Genomic DNA, 19217 nt, shown 5'->3' with positions numbered 1-19217 from the left:
CATTAGGAAGCAGCTACCTTCTATCCAATCTAGGATTCCTGAAGCCAGTTATATTTCACGTAAGGTAGAATATATAAACGAGGTATACAGTATAACAACAAATCTTTTGCATTTGAGAAAGCAAAATACCACGTTCTAATTCAGCAGTTTGGTACAAAGCATTTTGAAATTTCATGAGAAAGACCGTCCATTTCGACCCTAGTCAATCATGACACAGACATATTCCGTCACCCGGAGTGAACCCATCCCTGTCTTACCAAAAATAACATACAGGTCGAAAGAATCGGTTCGGAAATCGATTCCAGCAGTATGGATGCGTGCCGGCACATCCAAAGGCCTTTTTCTCCATCGCCACCATCTTCCCGCGTCGACAACGCTCTGGGAACCGATTTTGCTATCCGCGATGGGCTCCAGTACAGGTCGTTCTCGCCAAATTGACGGGGTAGGCGGTGCCTCCTCGACAACGTCCAAGGTCGCCATTGTAGAACGGTCGAGTCGTCCCGGTGTCGATGTCGAGTATACGTTTGTGCAGGTGGCGCCGGATCAGCCACGGATTGATATGACTGGAAATTGTGGCAATATTGCATCTGGAGTGGGGCCGTTTGCACTAGATGAGGGTCTTGTCAGCGTGCCTGAGCGGGAGAAGGAGGTTTGTTTCCCTTGTGGTTTTCAGTGGGACTGTATGAGGAAGGCAGAGACTGACTGAGTAACAGGTTAATATTAAGATTTACAACACCAATACCGGACAACATATCGTCGAAACAGTCCAGGTCGCGACCGACGGCTCGTTCCGAGAGGATGGCGAATATGCGATTCCAGGAGTTGGAGGCACGGCCAGTCCTATCAAAGTTGCATTCCTCAAGCCGTGCGGTAGTATGACGGGCCACATGTTTCCGAGCGGGAGGCACCAGGAGATGCTAACGGTGCAGTCCCGGGGATTTGGAACACTATCCGTGCGAGTCAGCCTTGTTGATGCCGCGAATCCGTTTGTGTTTGTTGATGCTGCGTCCCTGCCGCGAGAAGCCTCGTGCGCTATCACGGATGCTGCGGATCCAGCCTTCCTGGCATTGATCGAAGATATCCGGCAACATGGTGCGGTGCGGTTTGGCCTTGCTGAGAATGTGCAGGCTGCGAGCCAAGTCCGCGGAACCCCGAAGATTGCTATTTTGTCTCCCGCCAGTGGTAATGTAGATGACGTGGACATCGAGGTGAAGGCGTTCAGCATGGGAAAACCCCATCCGAGTTTGCAGCTGACAGGTGCGGTATGTCTCGGCGCGGCGACAATCATACATGGCACCATTGCCTGGGACTTGGCCCATGTCAAGGAAGGGAAGGAGATTCCAAAGCATGGGATGTCGCTAGGAGGCCACCCGATTGCAGGCGCGATGCCGGTCGGCATCCGCCATTCAGCCGGGGTCATCCATGCGGAGACGGTCCTGGGGATAGACAAGAAGGGCGCGATCGACGTGAACCGCGTAGCGGTATATCGAACGGCTCGACGCCTTTTTGAGGGCCGTGTGTTTTATAGGTCTTAAGACGAAGCGATCACGGGCTTTGCTAGAAGTAGATTATGCTATCACTGACCCAATATAAAGTGCTAGAAGTTTCGATCGCCTGGACCCACACTCATTCATTAGTAGTTGGGCACGGTGTAAAGATATTTTAGTTGTCCGTGAATGCATTATCCTGCGGAGAACCGTTGAACCCAAACAGCATATCGTCAAATCTGGGATAAGAGTACGCGTCTTCGTACGGCCCTACAACGGGAGCTATAGGAGCCGGAATGTTCGAATGAGATACCGTTGGGCCAAAAGAGAGATCCATAGCTTCGCGCATCAGTCCGTCTGAGGGCCTGGGTTGTGTTCCGATAAAACTTTGAATGACCATTTCAATGTCCAGCTCAGACGGTTCAATCTCTGGTGGAGAATCGTGGCTGATTGCAGGCGCCGGCCCCAAGGGTCTGTTGGTTGGGATTGTTAAATGGTCTGATCGGCCGTCCATACGATTCGGACTGTCGTCGACTACAGTCGTGCAATCATCTAAGCGAACACCCATGCGGTCCATGAGGTGTAAAATCACGTTGTGGGCTCGCCGCACTGCCCAGTTTGTCTCCTGGTTCTTCTTGAATATGTCGAGGCAGCTCTGGAGGCTTGTATGGGCCCGACTGACACGCTCTCGTTGGGCTGCGACACGGACGAAGATTGTTGCTGCTACGTATGTAGCGTATGAAATCAAATACGGTGCTCGTCGGATGGAAAAGGTGTTATCGTAGGCCTGTAGCAATTGAATGATGCTGGAAGCGGCAGTGGTGCAGGTGGTAAAGGAGCTCTTGGCCACTGATGGATCGGCAGTGTAAAGATGGCCCTCGGAAACAAACGGTCGGTGAAGCAGGATGACCAAGACATTGTACAGAGCGAGTAACGAGAGAACGTGTGGTGGCGGCACTATTCCCACAAGACTGTTGTAGCGCAGGTGTTCTGGAAGGCTTTCGTACCAAGTTTTTAACTGCCCATCGAGTTTGTTAAGGGTAGCGATGAGATCGTGGGGCGACCGATTGGAACTTCTCTCTGAATAAACCTTATTCAGAATCTCATTCAAAACTAGCGACAATTTACACAGCCACGTGAATGTCGACACGCTATATGCCGGGGATCCAGGGTATGACTGCACATCAGAATACGCGAAGGGTTGCCAGGGCTCCAGCTCCTCATAACGGTCCAAGAAGGACAAAAGGACTTTGGTATCAAAACTCTGGAGACTCGCGGGTCGCCCCTGGTATAGGGACTGGATCTTGTCCACCACAAAGGCACCCCAGAATACACGTCGTCGGATTTCGAGGTCTTCTGGCGAAAGACGGCGCATGTTGGGGAGCATCGTGGCATCCACATGCATGCCGAGGTCAATGATCATTCGGAATGCCGTACCAGAATAGAGCCATGCGGCGCTACGTTCATCCCCCAGCGCGAAGAGAGAGCTCGTCATGACTAGCAGTGCCTGGATGGTGGTGATCTCACTCCGATCCAAGGCACTCCCGAGCAGCTCCTTCACCCTCATGCGAAAGGTCCACCCAGCCGTGCGAGCATCATCCGGGTCTCTACGCACCTCGGGACGATTACTGAACTTGGATGCGCCAAAGTAAATCGCATTCAAGAGCAGCTTGGAAAAGTAAGGCCCGTTGGTGGCCATATCACGCATAAAGCTCGGGCGATGCGTTATCAGGAAGGAGTGGTGCTGGCGATTCCAATGCAGGGACAGCAGGTGCATCCCCAGCTCGGGATCTACGCCATCAAAGTCCAACTTTCCTTGCTGGAAGTTCAACGTTTCCAGCTGCCCTTTGACATGAGAATATTAGGGTCCGCGAGTAAATATCTGTAATGGGAAAGGGTGTCGCTACTCACTTTGATAAGCGGCCTCTCCCATCAGTTGTTGCTGAATGGGCTCCACAGGACCGGGGCGATTGGCCAGTTGGGCCGAGCCATGACGGCTGACGGGGGCACCGTCAAAGAGGGTACTGGTGAGGCCATGGTAGCTGGAGTCTCCGTTGGCGGAGATAAAGATGCCGGATACAACAGACTGCGGATGATCCATCTTGGTGGACTCCGACTGTTGGTGGAGATCTGCATCAGGGGCCTGTTCTCCATGCGCCGGCGCGGCACTTCCGTCGCCAAGTCGCTGCCGAAGTTGCTCATTTTCAGTCACCAAGTGAGCGATCCAGGCTTTGGATGGCCTAAGTGGGTCAGGTAATCAGCATCTTCTGCAGACGGTTTCAATTCCGCGCACCTGGGCCTTGCAGGGCTAGTCATGTACACGCATTCCTTGCCGTAACCTTGACAATTGGAGCACGTTGGCTTTTCGTCGCAGCGCAACTATAGCAGCCGTGAGCGGTAAGTAGGGCACGGTCGGAGGGGACGGGGGTGAAGCAGTGGATCTCAGCTCACCTTCCTTCGGCGACAGAAGCTGCATGCCTTGGCTGCTCTGCGGGATCGGGACGGAACTATTCTTTCCATGGCTTGACAGGGTCTCCGTGGAGAGCACAAGACATGGACAGGGGAAAAGAAGATGGAAGATGGCAGATGAAAGATATACGTACCCGGGTTTGCACGGAAGGACAGGTTCCGCGGCAATTCATCCTCCGTCGGCAAATCCCGCTCCTATTGTGGAGATTTGGTATCACAGTTAACTAAGTACCTCAATATGCTATAAGTTGGTGCAAGCGATTGTACTACTCAGCAGCTAACCATTATCGCTCTATTCCTGGTACTTGGTATTATCATGGCTGCCCCTGCCTCAACAAAGCCGCAAAAGGTCGGCTCATCTCCCTCCAGCGACCGGGAAGGACATTAACCAATTTAACTTGTTCGCAGCAATACACTCCACAGTGGGTCTCTCTGGTCGCCGGCGGAGTGGCTGGGGGGGTGGAAGCTGCATGCACAGTAAGTAACTACTTCTTCCTTTGGCATTGCAGCATGTTTGGATGCGGGACTGAGAAGATGATGATGAATATCTAGTACCCGTTCGAATATGCAAAGACCCGCGTGCAACTCTTGAGGACCAACAAATCGACCCCCTCCAACCCATTACAGCTCATATATACCGTTGCCCAACGGGAAGGCATTGGTGCTTTATATACCGGATGTTCTACGCTGATCATTGTGCGTTCTGATCCAATCCGTTCGCTAAGGATCAAAGTCTAATCGCCCGCAGGGAACGACGGCCAAGGCCGCTGTGCGATTTGTTTCATACGACACCATTAAGAACTCCCTCTCCGATGAGCATGGATCGCTCTCCCCAGCACGGGGCATTCTGGCCGGCGTTGTCGCAGGGGCCACAGAAAGTGTCCTGGCCGTAACGCCTACGGAAAGAATCAAGACAGCACTGTTTGTGTCCTGCTTTCCACACAATTCCCAAAAGCCTTTTTTACTGATTGACGAAGGATCGACGATGCCAAAAACGCCAGGCAGTTCCGATCGAGTCTTCACGCCACGCAAGTCTTAGTTCGAACCCACGGTTTGCGCGAACTCTACCGGGGTCTTGTGTCCACCACGCTAAAACAGTCGGCAACATCGGCCGTGAGAATGGGTACGTACAATATCCTCAAAGAAATAGTCAAGGCACATGACATTCCGCCGACTGTTCTCACCACCTTTTGCATGGGAGCCCTGGCGGGAGTCGTCACGGTGTACGCGACGCAGCCTTTTGACACGATCAAGACGCGGGCGCAAGGGGTCCAAGGGGTAGGACTTTTCGAAGCCGTCCGGAACATACAGAGTGACTATGGAATTCGGGGTTTCTGGAAGGGCAGTTCAATGCGACTGGGCAGGTTGCTCTTGAGTGGCGGAATTGTCTTTTCGGTGTATGAGAAAATGGCATTTCTCCTGCATCCGAGTGTTCGGGTCGAATGAATGTTCAGCTTTCTCGATTCAGTCAGATATCTTTAACTGCATGTGGGTCATGTGGAGGTCAGATAGAAAACTTCTTTCTTTAATTCATCGTCTTGCTTTTCAAAAAGGAAAGAAAGAATGAAAGAACGAACGGCAGACAGACAGACAACAAAAGAAAAAGAAAAGGAAGCGGGGGAGAAAAGGGGAAAAGGAAGGAAAGAAGCAACCCGAAATCGTGGAAAGCTTCAATGGGTGTACTGTAAGTAGTTCCTAGAATTCTCACTTGTAAACAATGTTATTGAGTTACTACCTTATCCGGCCAACCGGATCATAGGAATATAACTATGAAAAGTTTTACTTCTCTCATGGTTACATTTCTTCTCTATTAACCATTAGCCTTCTGATATATATATTACCGCCCAATATACATTATATATCGATGGTCAGTTTACCTTGTCACAAGACGTTACGAAAGTATAATGCCTTCCAAGCATGACCAGTCCAATCCGTCCATTTATGAATAGGTGATCTCAAAAGTCCCATCCTTCCTATGTTCTACATTGGCGAGCACCGCGCCATCGGTATTCAAAAATCGAAGCATGCCCGCATGCTGGATCGCGTTGGTAAAATCCACTATCTCACCTTCTTCGGCGTCATATGCACAAACCCAAAGTTGGATTACGGGCGCCATGACGGCAAATTGAATTGCAATGGCATCAGTGGGAGCCGGATACTACAACTAGATTAGCTGCTTTTTACCATAGGACAAGGGAATGGAGGAACATACATAAGCAAAAGGCCTCGTGCCAACATTTCCATCGGGCAACCTGTTGCCCTTGGCCATTCCATACACAATGTATTTCCCATCCGATGGAGAAAGGTCACCACCGAAATCAAACCGGACCATGTCCATTGGTGCTGTTTTCTCTTTCACCGTCATGACTGGGTCGCCTGTTTCGTTTTTCGTGAGGCCAAAAGTACCTGTAATACCCTCATTTAGTCTCTAGTCACACTGCTTATTTCTTCCAGCCTTTGACAACTCCTATAAAGCGATGATAATGGGGTATACATACTTGCAGGCGTCGTGGGAGTCGCGGGATCAGCGTCTTTCACATCTATCGATGTTACCTTCACGCCAAACCCGGGTTTCTCAGCGGTAGTCCCAACCCCTTTGCTAGTATTAATTTGGTGTATTTAACGGGAAGTGTAAGGGTGGGTAAGTATGTCACGCACATCCGTATAGTTGATACGTGGTTGATGTATCCCACGTCTGTTCGGTGTCGAGTTCCTTTGCGTGCCAGACAAGACATCCCCCTTCGTGCTTATTGTTGCTTCCGAGGGTCATCATGGGTGGAGCGGGAATAATGACATATTTCTGTTTGCGGCCGGAGTGGTTCACGACGTGGATGGTATGGTCGGGCATGTTTCTAGGCAAGTGACTGAGGTGATGTAGAAGGCAGGACTACTTTGGCAGTGAGGGTCAAAATGTAGTAGTCGTTGGTGCTACTTATACCGCATTGATGTGGCATCTTTATCATACTTCTAAGGGCAAGGTGTGGTAGTCATGATTCATTGATCGCCGTGAACGGTAGTTGCATTAGTACGGTAGTATTGGGTTTTCCCAAAGGCGGAGCTCCTAGAATCATCACTATATTTACAATTTCTCTTGTTTCTTTCTAGTTGATTCGATGTTTCCGGCTCTGAAGGTGGCTCTGCCAGTTATGAGGACGACCAAGTGATGAGGTAGCAATAGCCTTTCTACACATTCACGTTGTCTATGTTTCAAGTGTTCGTCATCCGTGGAGATTCGGGGGCTAACACCGAAGTAGTATCATCCTCTGTGTTGCTCTGTTGACTCCAAGGTGTTAGGCTAGGTTTAACAACTTGTATAATCTAAAATGAGACGTAATTTGAACCGAGCTGTTTTATTCTGGGGCATCGTCAACATCACCAGGGCCGTCTGTAGTCTACCTACTTCTATATATTGGTGCGTTATTCCTGCCCTTTGAAGCCAAGGTCCCAATATCCGAGCTGGGCTAATGAGAATAATAGCCTTTCCCTAGTCGGCTATTGTGAAGACACTTGGGCATTGTTTAGATACCCGAGATTGTGGGTCATCACGGCTGTCCAAGGTTGCCGACATTTCCAAACCCACCACTTGGTGACTGCGCAAGCCTAGTTTCTGCTGGGAGGTAAAGGAACAGCAAAAGTCCAAAATAACAATTTTGTCCGCCGTACAAGCAGTTGAGTACTAACAATATTGCAGAACCGCACATACTTCACACACCCACAGTGATAGAGAACCGCGGATTTAAAGCCAGAGAACTTATATCCATCTCCTATAACACCCGAATACCAGTGAATCATAGTAAGAAAGAAAAAAAAAAAAGAAAAAAATTTTTATATTCCATGCTTGATCTGACTAGCAACTTGACTGAAGCGTACACTTTATCTATTCCCTTACTTAAAAGCGCTATTGCAAACGGGGAGCGGTATACTACCTATTATATGTGAACACTGGAAGGTCCCGGGCTTAATCTCCGGGCTGACTCAGGATGAGGGGTTCAAAAATGCTGCAATGCGGTAGTCATGTGACCTCGGCTAACTAGTAGTAATGTAGTAGTAATGGGCTAGTTAGTAATTACATTCCTTCCAACCTCTCAAATTATATACTATGGGAGGAGATGCCTCAGTTGAACCTTATTGGGCCATTATGAAGGAGGGGGCGGGCAATGTGACCGTGGATTACAGGGATTGAATGACACAATCCCACGACACAGTGTCCACTGGTCAAACGACCTTCTCATCCATTATTTTGTAATTTGAAATATAGGAAATAATGAGCCGAGTGTAACGCATGACTAGAAAGCGTCCAAGAACAACTGAGATTGGGTCATTGTTGAGCTGATCGGCAACAACAGCAACGAGCTGAACAGCACTGGTAACATTCTTCTTCAGCTATACCCACATTCTATTCCATCTTTGTTTAGCATATCTCGGTAAATCGCACAAATCCTGTTCCATCATGATCTCCATAGGAAATATCAATCCGTATTGTTCTTTTAATACTCCAATTACTACGGATGTCATCAGCATTTCTAGCCGAGTAACACATCATGGTTTTGGTAGCACTTATCACAGGAGGAAGTAAGCCTCATTCCCATATGCCCACAATAATGGCCGACCGAGAATAACCATTCATAGCCAGTGGCATCGGCCTCGACGTCGCCCAACAACTCGATGTGACAGGCCTCTGGAAAGTTCACATCATTGGTAGCAACTTGGAACGCGGTAAAGCGGCCGCTGCGTCGCTTAAGAATACCACATTTCATCAGACTGATGTGACAGAGTACGAGCAGCAGGGCAATACGTTTCAGAAGATCTTTAATGAGGAGAAGAGATTAGACTTTGTCTTTGCGAATGCCGGCGTCGCCGAAGACACGGTATTCTTCTCCAAGCATGAAACAGGAATCCCGCCACGGCCTGATATTGCTGGACTAACGGATATTAACTTGACCGGCGCCATCTATACAAGTTATCTCGCCATGCACTATTTCCGCCGATCGCCGGAGGTGACAATGGGGAATAGAAATTTGATTATCATGTCGAGCATCGGTGGATTATACCCATGCATGCATACGCCGGTATATTCAGCGACAAAACGTAAGTACATTATGCTGCCATAGTGGTCCGAAGCTTATAACCCCAGATGCTTTGGTCGGGTTTACGCGCTCAGTGGGGAAACAACTGTGGAACGAAGGCGTGAAAGTGAACGCGATTTGCCCTGGAGTAGTCATCACGCCTATGATAACACCAGAGCTGAAGGCTTACTTCTCGGAGAAAGTCCTGATTACTCCGAGCGATGTGACCAACGTGATCCTAAAGCTGATCTCGCAAGACGACGTAACAGATTCAAAGGGGACGTTTGTCTCGCGCGACCAGCTTCATTCGCAAGCAATCCTAGTGTCTGGGGAGAAGTACTACTGTGTCGAGATGCCGGAATATTTTGATGAGGAGACGCAACTAACTCATCAGCATATGATGGGTTGAAGAGGCCGGAGGTTACTCTTCGTTTATATAGTAATGCCCCGGGGGTCTTGCTTCACGAAGATTGAAGTATTAGTGACCCTGGAAAGCCGAGTTGAGATCGTCTGCACCTCACCATTAACCTCGGGTCATGCTTTGACGATATTTATTTTGATAAGAATTGAATCCACTAAGCAAGCGTTGATCGATCCTGAACAAGTTTCACTGTGCCCACCAATTCTTCGTGTTTCCACATCGCGTAATCAGTCTTCAGTCGGAACGTAATTTGCATAATGGGCGATAGTGGACAATTATGTCGTTATATAGGCAGAAGGATTAGCTCCGACTCGATCATTGCTCTTCCTTTATTCCCCGCCTCTTAAGCTGGGATGTAAGTCGCTATTCATCCAAACCACTCATCTCAATCCGCGTTTGCATTCATGATCCCTCACTTTGGGTGACATAGGACCTTTTACATAAAGCATACAACGTAAGAGGGGATGTGAGGGTTACTATTACTCTTCGACACTGAAAAATAATATTATCTATACACAGGTATCGTTCCCAGTGAGATCAATTTGGAAGAAAACAAACTCGTTCTATGTGGATGATTATGACTCTGTACAGGTAAAGCTTTATTACAGTGTTCGTGAAGGTGGAGGAAGCCCAGTCCCTATTGAAACTGGCAGGGAATGCAGCAAGGAAGGATCCAATGTCTAGTGTGCCTGATTGGAGCATAGCCCTAGGACTGCCTGGCTCTATGAGTGACCACAATAAGCCTGACATCCTGTTTCTGAGCCAAGGGATCCTGGTGGCTACATGGCAATGTAGAGCTTCACCAGGGAGAGCTCACCCGGGATTAGTTTGAACAAATCGAGCACCAGGATGAAGTAAGACTTCCAAGGCATCCAGAAATAGCTCCAATATTGCAGTTCCTATTTTTATTGCATTACACGATGCCTTTGATTGACAGACCACTCATCGTCTTAGATATGAATTCGGGTAGACAATATTTTGCTACATAGAGTATATTCTTCGTAATAATCCTTTGCAATATCGAGTCTTTGAGAACATTACAAGGTCACCTGATGTACTATTTTCCACGACACTCTTGTAAGTCTAGGCTCACTATGTAGCCACATTGCTACTGCGTATGGTAGCTTCCAGCGGGTAGACTGAGTTCTCAACAGTTACGCCGTCATAGACCCGGTCAAATCGCTCTTTCAACTCAGAGGGCTTCTTCCACTCATATTCTGGGTCACGCAGCCAAAGTCGCAGGAGGTGCCGCCTGTCGAGAAAGGATAATCAGCTCTTCTTCTCTTCCAAGTATCTCGACGCCAGGATACTTACTGTTTCTCGTTGGAGTCGGTGAAGGCACCCCTAGCGTGTAAGATGCTCAAGTTATTGGCAAACTGAATGTCGCCCTTGCGGAAATCCAAAGAAATAGAGTGAGCCTCGGCAGTGAAATGGATCGCGTCAAGCGCTTCTGCCTGGGCCTCAGTGAGTGGCGGTATATGGGCTGATCGCTTGCAGTCCATGTACCCTGTCAGATTTCGCCGCGAATATTGAATCATCAATCGCTCTGGGTCTTTCCCGGTGGCAAACTGGTAATAGAGAAGCGGCCGTAGCTTGTATACATCGCCCGTCGGCGCGAAGCTAAATACAGACATGTCTTATTAGTCTCTTGCACCGGAGCCTATGCCACTCTGTAGCGGTGGACTCACTCATCGAACGGCCAAGGCTCAGACAGCGTCTTGATCAGGTCTGGTCGTGTAGCTGCTAGAACATTGTACACATGGCAGGTACTGGCAAGGTAACTCTCACCACCCCAAGCACCCTCATTTAGACAGAATAGGGCGATGACATCCCCAGCATCCGTGTGAAACACTTGCTTGTCAGCCGTCACCACCGGACCAGGAATGTCCTTGGAGTTGCATGATTGACTCAGATCCTTGACATGAGCTATCATAACGTCGGCTGGCCTTCCTTGCCACTTACTATCCTGGCGACCGCGGATAGGGGCGACGTGTGATGAAAGACCAGTGTAAATTATAACGTTCTCTTCGCGTGTGTACTTGTCGACTGGCAGACCTCGGATGACTTTGAAGCCATAGCCTTCGTGAACCTGCTTCGAGATATCGCGCAATGTAGTATGCAACTTTGGCAGTGGGAAGGTGTTCGGACAGATTTCGCCCATTGGCTTTCCTAAGGCTGATAGAGATTAGGATGAGTTGGAGCCGATGGTCCAGGAAGCATGGGAAATAATTACATACACTGGAAGTATCGGAGAGCCTCATCTATCTCAGAGATATCCCCAGTGCTCAGTTGATAGTTCCAATCATATCTACCAGCAATGTTACTTGCATCCCACACTAGGTCACCTGACAGCTGTGTAGGGAAACCCTCAGGAAGATGCTTAGCCAGCTTTTCGGTTTCTTGTCTGCGCTTACTACGCGCCAGATATTTATCATGATCAGGCATGTAGTCAATATCAGCCTGCTGGGAAATAGTAGAGGCAACCATGGTGGGCGACATATGACCAGGTGTTCAAGGCACGCAGGAAATGCAGGAAACCGATGTGGATGGAGGCGTGACAGGTGTTGCATCTAAGGACACTGAGTTTTATATTACTCAGGGAGATGTATGGCGTGATAGTACATCGTGAAGAAAACCCTACCTCGTTTGCGATTCTGTAGGGCCATCTAAGAGAACTGTCGAATGGTTGGACTTAGAATGTAGTTCTCTGTAAGGAATGACAACTGCGGCATGTCGGGGTCAGTATCGGGATGTCGGCGTCACTGTCGGCGTCCCAAGATCTTTGCGCCGGCGTACGTGTAGAGGACCCGCTCATCTGATGAGTTGACGCCATGAATTTTGGTAAAAGACTATCAGTCCAGTTTGAACCCTATCAATTACCACCGTCTCGTGTGAGTCGCCATAGTGTCAAAAAGGTTGAAGATGTTGGCACTATCATGTGAACCAACTAGTTAACTTGTTGGTCCTTGATTAATTAGTCATATTCCCGCCGAGTCTTTGGTTGTCGACTCCCTGCCTAGAATCGAGACCTAAGAACATTAATTGAAGACAAACAAGTGTGATTTGCCGTTTGGCTTGACTATGCTAGTATCGGAGCGCAATAATGTCGTAATTTGGAAGTTGAATTATGTGATTACTTTATACCGATGATCTTAAGTAGGCCTTCTATCCTACTGCTCCATTTGAATGCTCGCGAGACCCTAATTCGGAGTCGGAGTAAATTTCGGAGTCTCACAAATCACAACCGCTTCCGCCGGAGAGAAAAAAATCACACAGCGGGCGGTGTGGCATTCGGTGCAGTCACTGATGCCCCAGAATGCCGACTCCGACATCATCGAATCGACTAACAGCGAAAGCTGGCAAGCTCCCTGCCTGTGATCCATGCCGAGCGATAAAGCTGCGCTGTGACCATGACAAACCGGTTTGCTCACGGTGCAGGGAGCGTGGCCGAGGTGTGGATTGTACCTATCGTTCTCGACCTTTCAAAAGACCATCTACTCGGGCTGCAGACTGGCGAAGGCAAGAGAATGATCAGGCTCATCATTCTAGAGTCACAGCCGATGAAACAATCAACCCTCCAGCAGCTTTCCAATACCCCAACCCAGGCTATCTAGGCTCGTCGAGTCATACAACGTTCTTCGATCAATTGCAAATTCAGAAGACCGCAGAAGTGGCTCCCACGACTGAAATCAACTCACACCCAAATCCGGCCGATGACTATATCTTCGACGATACCTGTATCGCCAAAGGTGCCGAACTAATCCTCGAACTGCACCGAGATTCATTGATTCCGCAGTTTACTCAGCTTTTCAGAAGATGGATAGCCACGGGGACCAATCTTGCTTTAGCTGGCCCGTTGACTACACCCTGCGCATCTACAACTTCTCATCTAATCTCAAACTTTGATGGAACACATGCATCGGCAACGACTATTTCCAGGCGCCTCTTCTACAATTCCCGCTGCCCTCTCCATCTCAACCATGACACAACATTGGACGAATACTGTGCTAACTTTTGTGGGCCTCATGCGCGATGGGAGACCTTGGGTCTTTTCTGTACCGCTGTCTGTCGAGCCTCTATTGACTTGACTTATGCAGAACCAATGTATGGCTCGGAGCAACAGCGTCGTAAAATTCAGAAGATGACACTCTCATACTCGGATCAATTCTTGGATCTATGTTTACCCCTTGACTGTATGAATGACCTTCAACTTTTTCTAACTTACGAAAACTTCATATCTCATTCGCAGGTTGATGGCGACCAAAGTATGTGATTCCGATTCTCCACCCCCAAAAGACGAAGGAAAAATGAAATCTCAGCTACACCTGTATTACTAAATACTAATTTGATATGATTCCAGGCTACTTGTCCTGGAGGAAATTGGGGGATGTCGCAGCGGCTCTTTTTGCCCTTGGTTACCACCAACAGCAAACAGAATCCTTTCGTGCAGCTTCTGCATTCCTACGAGATCTGCGTCAGGCCGCCTTCTGTCGAGCATACTCTGCCGACAAAAATGTTTCCATTTTTCTTGGCCGCCCACCTCGAATCCTTCGTAGGTTCTGTCATTTTTACCTACCGGGTGATCATGATGCGAATTCCCACGAGGCATCCCGCAGCCCAGCAGTTTGGCTTAATACTCAAAAGCTGGACTTTGCTATTGATTCGAGATGGGCTGGTCTCTGTGCTATTCTGAAGGATGATATATTGGACCTGTTCACCGAGGACAATTACGATGAAAGGGCCCGAAGAGCGTGGTAGGTTGAGTGTTCCATGTTCAAAAGCCCTTAGTGTGGTACTAACCCCAATAAGGCTGATAGAGGCTGATATCCAGGCCCAATGGCATGCCGTTCCTCGAAGCTGCCGGCTGGAATGTGGCCTTAAGGCCTGTGATCGACGACCAGTAGAACGAGACTTCATGGTTAATATGAAGTTGAACTACCTACATGTCCAATTCCTTCTGAGACTTGCATTAGTCCGCCCTATGTCTACGGAGCCCGACTCGGACTTGCTCGATATTTCTTTGAAGATGCTGGGCCTTGTAGTGGAAACCATTCTACTCAAAGACCAGATAGTGAACTCTGGCACATCGCTCGTATGGAAGGTGGGTTACGTTTGCATCAGAATTTGCAATGTCCTGTCTAACGAGAACGATTTCATAGGTCGCATACTACGGCTTGTCCGCTGCGGGAATGATTTGCCTAACTCTTGTCAAACGCTCATTTGCCATCCAGAGCTTTACACCAAGCTTTTCCAAGATATTCCAAGAACTAAGCATCCTTGCCGCAGAAATCGAACGCGGAACGTTAGTATATATAGACTCACCCAACTATGCCTTGCTAGCTCGCGCGACCCAAACTATAAAGGCTATCCTGGATCGGATGATGATGCCTTCCTCGGACAATACGATGGTCGCTTCAGATAACCGAATTGAACATCCAACTGCCTCCGTGCAAAGGGAAACTCTAGATGACGGATCCTGGTGGTTATGGGACAATACCAACCTCCAAGAATTTGAACTCAGTTTCTGGCACCATCTTGCTGGCCACCCGTCGTTAAACCAATGAAACCTTCCGTACCGATAGTACTTTGGGTATGATCAGGTATGCATTGGTGTCGCTGCGGGTCTTAGAGCTTACATGTTGCGAGCTGTATATATCAACAAAATGACGTGAATGTCACACATGGTAGAAGCTTAACGAAGAGTACAACACCTGTTCCTTGTCTGCAGATTGCATTGGCAGATTCTACTGCCGCTCAAGGGTAAATTAGAGGCCTTGACACCAGTTTACGGGCCTTTCTTTGGTGCACAAATACCACAGCTCGCTGCTGTTCATTGATTTATACAGTACGGTATTCTGGCACGTACGACTTGATCATTGTGGGAAGCAGAGCTTTACTGTTTGATTTGAATTCAGTCCCCAGTCTTTTAATACTTTGTTGTAATACATGATGTTATTACCATTCTATGTAATTTGACCATGACTAGCCTAACATTGATTAAATCTTTCAAAACATCCAGTTTCTGACACCTTCGCAGAAAGCTGACAACCATGTTATACACCTTGGCCGGCCATTGTTCGGACATCCCTCGGAGACATGCAAGCTGCGATCATCGGCGTTGTCTTCCCGCTGGTATCGGTCTGTTTCCAAGTCAATCTCACAAAGAGGAACAAGCTTGGTTCTCTTGTAAAGCTTCCAAATCAAGAATAGGGTGCCCATGATTGGGATTTCAATATAGTATGATACAAACCCAGCGGCATCGAACCTTGGGCTGAAGGATTTCCAGCCCTGAATGAGTACCAGAAAGAGATTCAACCCGGCAGCGAGCGCCGGGCCCCACGGATACGTGATGTTTTTGAAAGGTAGCAGGTGCTCTAGGCTCTGATGTCGGACGGCGGACCGGAAACGCAGCGAAGTCAGGCAGATGAAGAACCAGGATATCTGGTTTGATACCCCCACCAGGTTCTGCAGCCACGACCAGACCTGACCGGCACCGATCTTACTTGCCCCGAAGCAGAGGGCACTGATGGCTGCCGTCGAAAAGACCGATACCCATGGGACATTGAATCGGTTAAGGTGGCCCAAGAAACGAGAACCGGGGGTGTGACCGGTAATGGCAAGGGTGTAGAGAAGGCGTGCGCCGGCGAAGAGGGCGTGATTGGCAGCAGATATTGCACTGGTCATGATTACAGCATTTATAAAGCTGCCTGCCACGGTACTGCCGGCTTTGTCGAAGACAATGGTGAAAGGGCTGGTGGAAGCACTCTCTGTCGATAAGCCAGGATAATCGTAAGGAATATCGAGACCGATTATGATGATAGATACCACGTAGAAAAGAAGAATGCGCCAGAAGACATTGCGGATGACACGAGGATACGTCTGAGATGGATTCCGTGTCTCGCCAGCTGTAACGGCCACATTTTCGGTTCCGCCACTACCACTTAAAATCAGCGATCATCATCCAAATTCACTTGGGCCAGACATGTGAGGGTTACTAAGCGAAGGAAGCTGTCACAAAAACGGAAGCGAAGCCTCCAATCCCCCCGACAAAGGGCGCGTCCCCGGTGTAAAAGTATTTAGCGCCCAGGTATGTTTGGTCAGTATTAGCGCCACAGTTCACAGCAATCCCGACAATGATGAAGACCTAAATGACATAAGATGGAGGCACGAATCTAAATGACGGGCTTGTGCACATACAATGATGGTCACGACCTTCAGTAATGACAGCCAGTATTCGATCTGGAGGGATGGTCAATATAATGTCACATCTCACTCTTCATTATCAACAAGATACCTCTCCAAAGACCTTAACTGAGCAGATATTCAGGGTCAGAACAAGCGCAAGGCAAATGAGGCTTAAGACCCAGCCAGGGAAATGCTTCGTCCAGTATTCCAGCAAGACTTGCAATGCTATAATGTCTGAAGCTGTGGAGACAGCGTCATTCGCCCAGTAATTCCACGTTAAGGCGAATCCAAGCGCATCATCGACGAAACGCCTGTTCAATGTCAGCAGGAAAGGTGAGAACAACGCTTTCATTGATGCTTGGCATACCCTGAAAAGGTGCAAAACGAGCCTGCAACAGGCATAAATGCTACCATCTCTCCCAAAGAGAGCATGGTAAGGAAAACAATGGCACCGCATATAGTATATGCCAACAGTATTGACGCTGGTCCTCCAGTTGTGAGCGCCTTGCCTGTTCCCAAGTATAGCCCTGTTCCTATAGTACCCCCAATGGCAATCATCTGAACTTGTCTAGGGGACAATTTTCGAGCAAGTCGATTCGCTCTAATGTCCTCTAACTCTCCATCCATAGGACCAGCTGGAGGGATTGGACTCGGCGTACTGCCGGGTTGCAGCTTTTCGGCGTCGAAAAATGACATTTTGGTGGGCGAAGGCAACGGTGCTCTTAGAGATCCATCTACTACTGGTCAACGAGCTTTTCTTGTGTATATATGTTACCGGATGTGAGGATGCATTTAATACTAATGATTGCCACTGTCGGAAGTTGTGGGTCTATCAATCGCCGCTAGCCAGTCGGCGAGAGGACAAATGAGCAATCCAACCTTCTTGCTGTCGTCATTCGACACTCCGAAGCCTAGGGTCGATGGGGTTAGCTGATATTCCATCCCGTGCCCACTAAATGAAGCATTTTCTTGAATTATTGCCAACTTGCATGCTATCGAGGTGAGCGTTAACCATGTGTATATGTCACCGTACTACCAAACTTCCCACGTTGGCATTTTATTATCAACGTAGAATAGAATTGAACAGCACCGTATAATGGGAGTTTGGTTGTTCACACAAGTGGAACCTAAATGTATAAATGTCTCCCAGGCGGCTGTGCAAATCAATCACCAACGTATCAGCTTTACTGCCTGCTCGTATTCTTAGTTACTGCCTATTTTAGTAGTATGAACATGACCTCAACCGCGACTGGACCGAACAAAGAAATCTAGCTATCAATATGTTCCTGTGTGATTCTTGATTAGAGAACATTAGCAGATTTCATCCGCTGCTTATACCTACAGCTGCTTTCGTATTCTTAAATAGCTGCTTTCTTCGAAGATTCTCGGGTGATACAAGTGCTTTTGTACTGCAACGTCCTCAGAATAGTTGGCGTAGGCCAAATCCATGGTCGACAGAAAAAGGAAAAACTAGCCGCTATCATTTCAAATCATGCGAGGATCGCAAAATAATGCTACGAAATGAGGCAAACCAATTCTGATTGATGTTACCCAAGATGATTACATAGATTGCTAAGTATAATCCTCTTCCTCCATAATTAGGTTGACACTAGGGAGAAAAAATCACGTGTCACATTTCTTAGTCTGGAGGAAATATGTTCAAGCTATACTTTAAGTATATAGAAACTGTGAGATTTGTCTTACTTTAGCTACTGCGAAGTCCATGCTGGATCAAACTATCTGGGATTATCTAGCAGCAAGGAAGTTTATATGTGGGATTTATTAGAGCTTTAGACAACTAGTAGTATATAGAAAGATTATATGGCTATTAATACCCCGAGTGATTTCCCGTAATATCTTCTGTCAAGATTCCAAGGAAATGGTCTACAAGCTCAAGAGCAAAAAGGATTATTCCAACAAAAACGGTACACTATTTAGATGTGGCAAAGAAACACCTAACCAGGTAGTTTACCAGTTTAAATAAATATATTGCCATTATGGTAACATACTCTCATCTGTCCGGGCGGGCTCCAATGGTCATCTACAATGGCCCCTAAAGATGAGGACCACCACAAAATCTAGTTACCCAACCACTGTCGTAACCATATTGATTAGTGAAGCTCTCATAATATCAACAGCAGATAGCCGTCAAATTTCCGCAATTACATCATGTTTATATTAGACTGACCCAGGATAAATCTTAGCGCTGACTCTGTTCTTTGATGGATAACCATCTAGCACGCTCAATTACTGTAGACGCATATATTTATAGTACATCCCCCAGTGCAGTCTCTCGACCTGAAACAACTGACTGCTACCTGGACACCTAACACTTGGTCTGACACAATGATTGAGTTATCAACTACACACGTAGTGGAGCTTTAAGCATGATAGAGGATGGCGCATCTCTTGGAGGAGTTCGATCGGAATGCCTTGAACGTTCATTGACAGAAACAAATAGAATACACACGTCAATAAGTAGCCAGTACAGAGCTGGAGTAACCTATATCGCGCATCCATAGTGTGCTCAATGCCCGAGGATCATCTTCGGGGATGCGCAGATGCAGCCACCAGTGACTAACCACTAAT

General features: G+C 48.0%; 9 protein-coding genes across 9 annotated transcripts; 4 read left to right on the top strand and 5 right to left on the bottom strand.

Moving 5' to 3' along the window:
* Positions 1-172: 172 nt before the first annotated feature.
* BO88DRAFT_442359 (DUF453-domain-containing protein) lies at positions 173-1535 on the top strand (the record flags this gene model as incomplete). Its single annotated transcript, XM_025709947.1, has 2 exons — positions 173-649; positions 714-1535. The coding sequence occupies exons 1-2, from the start codon at positions 209-211 to the stop codon at positions 1533-1535; spliced, it is 1263 nt and encodes a 420-aa protein (XP_025565688.1). The 5' UTR covers positions 173-208.
* Positions 1536-1662: 127 nt separating this feature from the next.
* On the bottom strand, positions 1663-4007 carry BO88DRAFT_413052 (C6 transcription factor; the record flags this gene model as incomplete). The annotated part of the gene is made up of 4 exons (XM_025708105.1): positions 1663-3332; positions 3399-3727; positions 3781-3866; positions 3939-4007. 4 exons carry the CDS (start codon positions 4005-4007, stop codon positions 1663-1665), a joined length of 2154 nt encoding a protein of 717 aa, XP_025565687.1.
* Positions 4008-4272: 265 nt separating this feature from the next.
* BO88DRAFT_486321 (mitochondrial carrier) lies at positions 4273-5418 on the top strand (the record flags this gene model as incomplete). Its single annotated transcript, XM_025712430.1, has 5 exons — positions 4273-4305; positions 4365-4433; positions 4509-4652; positions 4705-4877; positions 4934-5418. The coding sequence occupies 5 exons, from the start codon at positions 4273-4275 to the stop codon at positions 5400-5402; spliced, it is 888 nt and encodes a 295-aa protein (XP_025565686.1). The 3' UTR covers positions 5403-5418.
* Positions 5419-5895: 477 nt separating this feature from the next.
* On the bottom strand, positions 5896-6804 carry BO88DRAFT_478824 (uncharacterized protein; the record flags this gene model as incomplete). Its single annotated transcript, XM_025712027.1, has 4 exons — positions 5896-6114; positions 6169-6362; positions 6455-6550; positions 6615-6804. 4 exons carry the CDS (start codon positions 6802-6804, stop codon positions 5896-5898), a joined length of 699 nt encoding a protein of 232 aa, XP_025565685.1.
* A 594-nt stretch (positions 6805-7398) lies between these two features.
* Positions 7399-7821, bottom strand: BO88DRAFT_403164 (uncharacterized protein). The gene has a single exon (XM_025706297.1). The coding sequence runs from the start codon at positions 7655-7657 to the stop codon at positions 7499-7501; it is 159 nt and encodes a 52-aa protein (XP_025565684.1). The 5' UTR covers positions 7658-7821; the 3' UTR covers positions 7399-7498.
* A 676-nt stretch (positions 7822-8497) lies between these two features.
* On the top strand, positions 8498-9555 carry BO88DRAFT_486320 (SDR family oxidoreductase; the record flags this gene model as incomplete). The annotated part of the gene is made up of 3 exons (XM_025712429.1): positions 8498-8528; positions 8586-9044; positions 9091-9555. 3 exons carry the CDS (start codon positions 8498-8500, stop codon positions 9429-9431), a joined length of 831 nt encoding a protein of 276 aa, XP_025565683.1. The 3' UTR covers positions 9432-9555.
* Positions 9556-10535: 980 nt separating this feature from the next.
* BO88DRAFT_334890 (TauD/TfdA family dioxygenase) lies at positions 10536-11930 on the bottom strand (the record flags this gene model as incomplete). The annotated part of the gene is made up of 4 exons (XM_025702825.1): positions 10536-10695; positions 10758-11063; positions 11132-11618; positions 11681-11930. The coding sequence occupies 4 exons, from the start codon at positions 11928-11930 to the stop codon at positions 10536-10538; spliced, it is 1203 nt and encodes a 400-aa protein (XP_025565682.1).
* An 829-nt stretch (positions 11931-12759) lies between these two features.
* Positions 12760-15330, top strand: BO88DRAFT_442356 (Zn(II)2Cys6 transcription factor; the record flags this gene model as incomplete). Its single annotated transcript, XM_025709946.1, has 4 exons — positions 12760-13708; positions 13804-14197; positions 14253-14544; positions 14603-15330. The coding sequence occupies 4 exons, from the start codon at positions 12760-12762 to the stop codon at positions 15005-15007; spliced, it is 2040 nt and encodes a 679-aa protein (XP_025565681.1). The 3' UTR covers positions 15008-15330.
* A 119-nt stretch (positions 15331-15449) lies between these two features.
* On the bottom strand, positions 15450-17324 carry BO88DRAFT_478815 (uncharacterized protein; the record flags this gene model as incomplete). Its single annotated transcript, XM_025712026.1, has 5 exons — positions 15450-16377; positions 16439-16587; positions 16641-16682; positions 16738-16939; positions 16996-17324. 5 exons carry the CDS (start codon positions 17322-17324, stop codon positions 15450-15452), a joined length of 1650 nt encoding a protein of 549 aa, XP_025565680.1.
* Positions 17325-19217: the final 1893 nt, after the last annotated feature.

This window comes from Aspergillus vadensis (genome assembly GCF_003184925.1).
Source record: "Aspergillus vadensis CBS 113365 unplaced genomic scaffold BO88scaffold_5, whole genome shotgun sequence".
Lineage (NCBI taxonomy): Eukaryota > Fungi > Ascomycota > Eurotiomycetes > Eurotiales > Aspergillaceae > Aspergillus > Aspergillus vadensis.
This window is presented reverse-complemented; position numbering and strand designations above follow the sequence as displayed.